The sequence below is a fragment of the Quercus suber genome, unplaced genomic scaffold (assembly GCF_002906115.3).
Source record: "Quercus suber isolate HL8 unplaced genomic scaffold, Cork oak 2.0 scaffold_1232, whole genome shotgun sequence".
In the NCBI taxonomy this organism is placed as follows: domain Eukaryota; kingdom Viridiplantae; phylum Streptophyta; class Magnoliopsida; order Fagales; family Fagaceae; genus Quercus; species Quercus suber.
Genome location: NW_027070627.1, coordinates 27,616 through 37,633, shown reverse-complemented (window position 1 = coordinate 37,633; position 10,018 = coordinate 27,616). Strand labels below are relative to the sequence as shown.

At 39.4% G+C, this 10,018-nt stretch overlaps 1 protein-coding gene across 1 annotated transcript; it reads left to right on the top strand.

The window, feature by feature from the left end:
• The first annotated feature begins 8,556 nt into the window (after window positions 1-8,556).
• LOC136065857 (probable carbohydrate esterase At4g34215) lies at window positions 8,557-9,310 on the top strand. Its single transcript, XM_065769623.1, has one exon. The coding sequence runs from the start codon at window positions 8,676-8,678 to the stop codon at window positions 9,267-9,269; it is 594 nt and encodes a 197-aa protein (XP_065625695.1). The 5' UTR covers window positions 8,557-8,675; the 3' UTR covers window positions 9,270-9,310.
• Window positions 9,311-10,018: the final 708 nt, after the last annotated feature.

Below are 10,018 nucleotides of genomic sequence, written 5' to 3'. Positions count from 1 at the left end.
AATTCTGTTGGCCAACTCAATAGCAACCATGGAAGCTTTGGCATGTTGCAGGGCAGTGCTGTTCGCTAAGGAAATAGGTCTCTCTGACGTGATCTTTGAAGGAGATTCTGCAGAAGTGATCCAAGCAATCACCCAGGAAAATTCGGACCACCCTGACTTTGGGCACATTATAGATGACATCAGGATTTTAGCTTCAGACTTAAACTCATTCCAGTTTTGTCATGTTAAACGTAACTGTAACGTAGTAGCTGATGCTCTCGCTAAGAGAGCAAAAAATTCTTCGAGTCTTGTTGTTTGGCTTGAAGATGTTCCGGATGACATTGTTCACCTTCTTTCTTTTGATGTTCCTTAAGCAATAATAGTTTCTGCTAGGCCTAATTCTGGTCTAGCTTCTCAAAAAAAAAAAAAAATTTGTTGGTAACTCATGCGATACATAATTTTTTTTACATAATATGATTTTTATTCTCGTATTTATTTACTTTTTTAAATATAAAATTTGAAAATAGTTATTAATTGATATTTATTTTATTATTGTTGTGTTTGTATATTGAATTTTATATTTTAATATGAGATTAAATTCTATAATGACATAGAGGAAAATCTAAGTTTTATCCATTTAATCCTAACATGCCATATCATCATATTACATATTAAAGAATAACCATAACCCAACTCAATCAACTCTTTTTTTTTTTCTTTTTTTTTTTTGAGATAAACGACAGCATACTTGTTTTATTTATTCCATAGCTTGAAAATCAGTACACACAAAAACGTCAATGTCAGACGGAACAGACTCCATCCAAGCAGAAAAAGGAAAAGATAATCTTGCTTTTTGGGCTAAAGCATGTGCCACAACATTACTTTGCCTTATAACGTGAGCGAAAGAAAAACTCCACATGGAGCTAACATGAAATAAAGTCTCTCTAACCAAATGACCAAGAGATGAGAAGTGCATGCCAACCCCTTGCAACCCCTTGATAACCGTTTCCCAGTCTCCTTCAAAGTGGGACTGTTGTAACCCGATGCCCACGCCTACTTCATTACATTCGTTAAACATAGCACTATCAAAATTTGTTTTATATTCAACTAGGTTTGGAGGTTGCCATTTATGTTGTCTCACCACCTTGGTGTTGCCAGAATGTTCACGGCAGGAGCTGAACAGTTGCAGAAAATTGCAGACCTCCTCTCTAATGCCGTTAAGTGGAACCGATTGGTATTGCAATCTCGACTTGTTTCTGTGAGACCATATGAACCAAGCTGTTGTTGCAAAAACTTCATGAACTCTCAGTTTCGACATAATTCTAGCCACCAAGTCTTGGAATGACCCCTGTGATGCTTCGAATTGATTTACCTAGTTGAAGTCTATATATCCCATACTTGTTTTAACACTTCACAGCCCTATAATGCATGGTGTGTGTCTTCATCAGCTTAGCCACATAAATGACGGACCGGATCAATCAACACTCTCCTTTTCACCAAATTTGTTTTCGTTGGTAAACTGTTTGAACATGCTCTCCAAAGAAAATGTTTCACCTTCACCGGCACGTTTAACTTCCATATGCTCGACCAAAACCTACCTAGCAGACTTGAGTTTGAACCCGATGCTTCCCCACTCCTTGCTTCTTCGCATAAGGCTCTATACCCCGGATTTTACCTAATATATCCCATTCCTTTCTAGTGGAATGTCATAAAGAGGAATCGCCTTAATATAAATCAGGTTGTGGAATGTCACAACGAGGAATCGCCTTAATCCTATGGGCATCAAATGGCACCAAGCATTCATAAATTTTTTGATTTTTCCAACGGCCCAGACTAGTGTCAATCAAGTCAGCCACCTTCATGTTGGCATCCCCTGCCAATGCAAAAGATGTTACTCTCCCACCCGAAGCATTTGGTATCTAGTTGTCCTTAAATACACTTATGGACAATCCATCCCCGACTATCCATTTTGCACCTATGGATATTACTTTTCTCGCCTTCAAAATGTTTTTCCAAGCAAACAACCTCGAAGACTGTTTTGCATAAAAAATAGTGCCATTTGGGAAGTATTTTGACTTAAACACACGATAAAATAGGGAGTTTTTATCATGGATAAGTCTCCATACTTGTTTTGCCAACATAGCATTATTGAACTTAGCCAATATATCCCATTCCTTTCTAGTGGAATGTCACAAAGAGGAATAGCCTTAATATAAATTAGGTTGTGGAATGTCACAACGAGGAATCACCTTAATATTAATCAGGTTGTGGAATGTCACAATGAGGAATCGCTTTAATCCTATGGGCATCAAATGGCACCAAGCATTCATCAATTTTTTGATTTTTCCAACAGCCCAGACTAGTGTCAATCAAGTCAGCCACCTTCATGTTGGCATCCCCTGCCAATGCAAAAGATGTTACTCTCCCACCCGAAGCATCTGGTATCCAGTTGTCCTTAAATACACTTATGGACAATCCATCCCCGACTATCCATTTTGCACCTATGGATATTACTTTTCTCACCTTCAAAATGTTTTTCCAAGCAAACGACCTTAAAGACTGTTTTGCATAAAAAATAGTGCCATTTGGGAAGTATTTTGACTTAAACACATGATAAAATAGGGAGTTTTTATCATGGATAAGTCTCCATACTTGTTTTGCCAACATAGCATTATTGAACTTAGCCAACTCCTTAAAACCCAATCCACCTTTTTTCTTGGGTTTACAAAGTGTTTCCTAAATTTTTCAGTGAATTTTCTTTCTTTCTCCTCTTTGCCCCCACCAAAATTTCCGTATTAGTGTCTCAATATCCCTACATAGGCCTATCGGGAGTTTGAAACATCCCATTGCAAAGGTGGGTATAGATTGAACCACCGCTTTTAACAACACTTCTTTTCTAGCTTGAGATAGGAGTTTTTCCTTCCACCCTTTTAATTTACTCCAAACCTGACCTTTTATATAATTCAAGCTCGCTCTCCTATTTCTGCCAACTACTGTTGGAAGCCCCAAATATTTTTCATACTGTTTTATCTCCGGCACCCCAAGGAGCTCTTTAATGGAATTTTTTGCCATGTCACTAAGAGATTTGCCAAAGAAGAGTGTAGTTTTCTCCTTATTTATTTGCTGGCCAAAAGTGGTTTCATAGACCTCCATGATATTTCGGATAGTTGTGACATCCTCCAAACTAGCTCAACAAAATAACAAGCTGTCATCTACAAAAAATAGGTGAGATATTTTTGGACCATTTCTACAAAGAGAATATCCTTGAATTTTTCCTTCACTAACAGCATGATTTATCATACCATTAACCCCTCAAAACATAGTAGGAAGAGATATGGAGATAAAGGGTCCCCTTGTCTCAACCTCTTAGATGGTACTATATGACCCCTTGGTTCCCCATTCACCATAATAGAGAAGGAAACTGTACTCACACATTCATAAATCCAACCAATCCATTTTGAATGAAACCCCATCCTCTCCATAATTTTTATTAGAAAATTCCACTCAACCTTATCATATGCCTTACTCATATCTAATTTCATTGCCATATAACATTTTTTTTCTAGATTTTTTTGTTTGCATATGATGTAAAGTTTCAAATGCCACTAATATATTATCTGAGATAGCTTTATTTGCTTAGAAAGCACTTTGAAACTTAGAAATAATTAATGGCAAAATCTTTTTTAACCTATTTGCAAGCACTTTGGATATTAGTTTGTACAAAATATTACAAAGAGCTATAGGTCAAAAATCATAAACTTTTCAAGCCTCTTCACTTTTGGAATAAGAGTAAGGAAAGTATGGTTCAAACCTGTTGGTATTTTTCTGGTATTCAGACAATCCAAAATTGCTTTAGACACTTCATCTCCAATGCTTTGCCAATAATGTTGATAAAAGAGTGGGGGCATCCCATTCGGTCCCAGTGCTTTCAAAGGTGCCATCTGATTCAGAGCCATATCAACCTCATAACGTGAAAACTCCCCCACCAACTCTGTATTCATCTCCTCAGTTACCACTGAACCTGTGTACTGAATTACTTCCTCCATGTTGCACGAGTTTGAAGGAGTAAAAAGATCCTTATAAAAATTTTCCAACAAACTGGGGACATTGTCATCACCTATACACATAACACCATTTGATTTCTCAACCCAAAATCTAGTTCCTCCTATATCTTTAAGAAACTCTATTGTGGAAATATTTAGAGTTTTTGTCACTTAATTTCATCCAATGAGTTCTAGATCGTTGGTGCCATAATTTTTCTTCCTTCACTAATAAACCCGCTAGCTCTTGTTTCAGATTAACCAAGGCAGCCACATTACTTCCATTAAGAGCCGCTTTTTCTACTTTCTTCATTTGCCTCTTCTTCTCTGCAATTTCCCAAGTGACATTGCTGAAAGCCTGAAACAACATCTACTCCACCTTTTTAATTTCTCTTGGCATCTTTCCACCTTCTTGACCACCTTGCCTATTGGTAAATCCCCACTGCCCTCACTCCATGCTCCTGCCACCGTGTCATGACATCCATCATCCTCAAGCCAGATTTGTTCAAAGCGCCATGGTTTATTTAATTTCATAGGTATCCCATTTGGATGATTAGGACTGGTTTGTGGTCTGAAGAACCACACTCTAACACCATAACTTGTGTAGCAGGATATTTATCAAACTAATCAGCAGTTGCCACCGCTCTATCTAATCTTTCCCAAGTAGTAACATCATTAACACACTTCTTAAACCACGTAAATCTACTTCCCACAAAACCCAAATCCATCGACCCACACTCATCCAATGCATCACGAAAAATTTTCATCTGTAAATAGGGACCTAATCTCCCACCCTTTTTTTCCAATGTCTTGGTAATCTCATTGAAATCACCTGCACAAAGCCATGGAACCGAGAACCGATTGTGTAAGTTTCGTATCAAGTCCCATGACTCCATCCTTCTTTGAGTCTCCGATACACCATAAAATCCCATAAATCGCCACTCATCATCCTTCCCTTTATTGATTAAAACATCAATATGATTTAAAGAGGAGGATCAATGTCAACCACAACATCCTTTTTCTAGAAAAGAGCTAAACCACCACTATTTGTAACCTTTGAGACTCCAAAGAAACCCCCCATTTGTAATCTTTCTTTTATTCCTCCTAGCCTTGCTTCAAGCAGCAATGTCTTGGCTAAACACACAATCGCAGGATCTTGTGCTCAGACCAAGTTCCCTAGCTCTTGAACTATCTGGTGGTTCCCAAGCCCTCGATAGTTCTAATATAAAATACTCATGTCCCTGGCGGGGTTGGACACCAGCCTCCACCACTTCATTTTTGTGATATTCCTCCCCTTGGTGACCATCTGTTTTTTCTGTTGTGTTTCTGAAACACAGAAATCTGTTGGCAGACTTTGCTTCTGTCCCACCACCACGACTAAGAAAGATGTTTGATCAGACTTGGATTTTTGTAATCGTGTCCAAGTAGGAGCTTTTTTCTGGACTTGGATAAGCTTTTTCACCTTCTTAATACTATCAACTTGCAGTGTTTCAGTTGAATGCAAACTTGTGAGGCCACGTTTTTGACAATCACCTAATGTAGAGACATTCTTGGGTTGGACTTGTTTAGGTCCTGCTACACCCTTCCTCGCTGACTCAAATTTTTTTAATTCCTCATCAATCTCTTCAATGCGTTATCGAAAAAGTTTATTAGGGCATTCATGTGGCACTTCCAAGTTGTAACAGAATCCCCATAATTGGATAAAATCTCCCCATCATTCAGTACACCAAAACTCCCATAATTATCTCCATCAATCTTCCTCGAATCACGCTGCTCATCTGTTAATTCTGATGGAGATTTTATATCTTAAGAGTTAATTACATGAGAGAAATTCTCATCAGCATTAACTACCTGACAATCAACGGGCTTTAAATTTGAATTCAAACCTGTAATACGTTGCTTAGTAACGTTTGCATTAAAGTCCTCTGCGATTTCCTCAGTTTCCATTTGAGCATTGTCCTCCACCAGCGCCACCTGTGCACTGTTCTCCTCCTTTGCGTTTCACAGCTCTTCCTTGAACTTCCTACATATCCTTCATATAACCCAGATTTATCATAAAAGCTAGGGACATAAATAAACTTTTGATTTGAAGGTCTATAAGGTGGCGCTTTCATGGATGAACTGAATTGTTTCTGATCATCAGTAAGCGTACCCTTACTCTAAATCCACAGCGGACTATCTTTATCTGCATGAGTCAACCTCCCACACCAATAGCATAAGTTTGGTAATCGTTCATACTTAAACGACACCCATGACTTATTCCCTTCCACGAAAGTTAATAATCTCCCTCTGCACAAGGGCAGAGATGTCCACCCAAATTCTCACCCTAAAAAAGTTGCTCCCCCTCCTCTATTTCTGCCCCAATGGAACACAACACCTCCCCCACATTCTCATAGATAGTTTCAACCACCTCTGTAGACATGTAGTGGATTGGAATATCGTGAACTTGAACCTAGAACACTGGAAAGCACGGGTGTGGCGCCAGAGGCGCCGCACCCGCATCGGACGCGGCGACGCGCATCGGACACCACTGACCGCGTGTCCATGCCGCGTCGGGCCGCGTCCTGCCACGTGGTGAAGCCTACTCGCGCCGACGCGGCTCAAATCGGGCCGACTCGGGCCGATTCGGGTGATATGGCCGGTTCAGGCCGAAATTAAAAAAAGAAAAAGAAAAAAAAAAGTGCAAAACGCACCGGCCTTAACCCCTTTCTTCTTCTTCTTCTTCTTCATTGCTTCTTCGTCTTCTTCTTCCGTTCTTTTCGCCAGAGCCTAGCGGTTCCCTTTTTTTTTTTTTTGATAAGTTTGTTAAATGCCTTTCACTTAAAAGGCTTTACTTTCTGTACATAAGGTAAAGCTTTATTTTGGTTTTTGTGCTCTCTGACCAAGCATGTGAGCCACGGCCACTAAGGCATTTTTTTTTTTTAAAATTTATGGGAAGTTCTTGTGCTCTCTGACCAAACACGTGACCCACAGCCACTAAGCTTCTTTTTTTCTTTTTCTTTTTTTTTAAGAAGTTCTACCTATTTTAATACCTCTGTCAATAATTCAAGTATCAAAAACTTGTAAGTTGTATTCTAATTTCTGAACATTATGAAATGTTTTAGTTTCAATCTTGTGAGTTGTATTTAATTTATGAACATCATGTTTTAATTATTATCTACTATTGCTCTTAAATTTGGTATATGTTTATATAATGTGAAAAAGTATACTTAGCAATATATTAAAAATAAAAATAAAAATATTTTTAATAATTTTTTAATCGCCGAGTCCCGCCGCACCCGCACCCACTTTTTTCAAAAATTGCCGAGTCCCGCACCCGCCCCCGCACCCCACCCGAATCCCGAAACGCACCCGTGCTTCCTAGCTAGAACATCCTCATCTTGAATTTCAGGGACTGCAGCGGAATACTATTTTCATATTTCTGAATACACACTAGATGTTTGTCGAAGCTCCAAGGTTGACCCACCATAATCTGATTAACTTCACGCTTATCATAAAAACAAACAACAGCTTATGGTCATTAAGATTTTGAATCCTAAAACCATCACTACACCTCCACAGAAGTTTAAAAGTCTTGCCTACTGCCTCCATGTTTAAAGCCTGAGGAGTGTAGAATTTTGCAGCTAGTATAAACTCGTTCACTTTTGGTGTTTTTGGTAGAACTATGCCTATATACTCTTTTTCAGACAAAGTGAATTTACCCCAAGACCTAGAGAGCTCCTCCATAATGTTGTACCAGTATTTTGAAGGATCTAACCTATATGACTATTTCCCAATAACCCAACAAAGAAAACCCTACAAGCTCCACAAGCACCTTGGTACTTGAGAGGACAGTCACACCTACGAAGAGGGACAACACTTTCTACAACCTAAGAGAAGATGAGTAACCACCTTTCTTCCAACTCAATCAATTCTAATACTCATTTGAAATTCAAATTTAACTATGAGTTTATTGAGATGTTATTATTTGTGGAATGATTTGTTGAATTTTAAGTAAAAAGCTGATCTAACAATTTCTTATTGGATAGTGTAAAACATAGATTTTACACCCCCTCCTTACCGAATTTGGACTCTTTTAGTATTAGGCAAATATTATGTTTGTATTTGTATATGAAATTCTATATTAACCATTTAAATCAAATATGTCGTTCTAAGATTCTAATTAAGGATTTAAATATAGAATATAATTTAAATTAAATTAAAAATATAAATTAGAATGATGTTGTGAAAATTGTGAGGCCTTAAAAGCTTACGTGGCACAATACTGTGAGGCCAATCAAAAGTCAAACATCCTATGTTTTATCTATTTTTTTGAGAATCCCTATGTTTTACCTATATTAGTTGCAAACCTACGCAATATGTGAGAAAATATAATATAATTATTTTATAAAAATATAATGTAAAATTTATAGGTTAAATAGTGCATGTGTTATTTAAAAATATTTTCTATTTTTACAAATTTTATGTAATGAAACATATAATGTATTTTGCATTCAACATAATATATATATATATATATATATATATNCCCAATCAAGGCTAGGCTACCTACCTTATATTCATTCCTTTTTAGTTTTTACGTTGCTTGAAGTTGAAGCTCTTTGAAACAAACTTAGCTGCCACACCCAAATTGTGATAATAGTGAATTGTGAATCCATGGAAATGGAAACTCCAATTCCCAGTTCAAAACAAAACCCAGAAATGGAATCCCCACAAACCAAACAGATCTTCATCCTGTCAGGTCAGAGCAACATGGCCGGCCGCGGCGGCGTAACCAAACACCACAAATGGGACGGCGTCGTTCCACAAGAGTGCCAACCCAACCCCACCACAATCCTCCGATTCAGCGCCACGCGCCACTGGGAGGCTGCGCGTGAGCCGCTCCACTCCGACATCGACACCAAGAAGGTCTGCGGGGTGGGGCCCGGGATGTCGTTCGCCAACGCGGTGAGGGAGCGCGTGGGGGTCGTGGGGCTGGTCCCTTGCGCTGTGGGTGGGACCGCCATAAAGGAGTGGGCGCGTGGGGAGCACTTGTACGAGAGCATGGTGATGAGAGCGAAAGAGAGCGTGAAAGGCGGTGGGGAAATCAGGGGTTTGCTTTGGTACCAAGGAGAGAGTGACACGTCGCATCAGCATGATGCTGAGGCGTATCAGGGGAACATGGAGAAGCTCATCAGGAATGTGCGTGAGGATCTTGGTTTGCCTTCTCTTCCAATAATCCAGGTTAGCCTATATGTTTTAAGACTTTGATATTGGTGTTTCTTATTATATTAGATTATGGTTAGCCTCTATTAGAGCATCCACATCCAGAAATCTCATCCTATCCTATTTTACCACCCAAAAAGCAACTTTATCAATTATAACATAACATTTTTCAATTCACCCAGCATCCCAAAACTCTATTTTTTTCCCAATTTATTTAAATATTCTTTTTTATTATTTTTTTACTATTTCTCTCTCTCTCTGTTCCTTTTCGTCTCTCTCCCTCAACCTCAGGCACAAAACAGACAAGGAAAAAAAAAAAAAACCCAGCCGATCCCATCCCACCCCACTGATCCAAACCCGTTCGCCGATCAAACAACGCCTCCACCCTAACTCCGATCCAAACCCAGCCCTCACTCCGATCCAAAAAAATCACCAGCAAAACCAGCCCTCTCCATCCCTCACGCCGATCCCAAACCCACCCCACTGATCCAAACCGTTCGCCGATCAACAACGCCTCCACCCTAACTCCGATCCAAACCCAGCCCTCACTCCGATCCAAAAAAATCACCAGCAAAACCAGCCCTCTCCATCCCTCACGCCGATCCCAAACCCACCCACTGATCCAAACCCGTTCGCCGATCAAACAACGCCTCCACCCTAACTCCGATCCAAACCCAGCCCTCACTCCGATCCAAAAAATCACCAGCAAAACCAGTCCTCACGCCGATCCAAACCCACCCCGCCGATCAAACAACCCCCCCTAAATCCGATCCAAACCCAGCCCTCACCAGCAA

Excerpts from the sequence above, each read along its gene's own strand:
- LOC136065857 (XM_065769623.1), top strand. The coding sequence starts at position 8,676 with ATGGAAATGGAAACTCCAATTCCCAGTTCAAAACAAAACCCAGAAATG.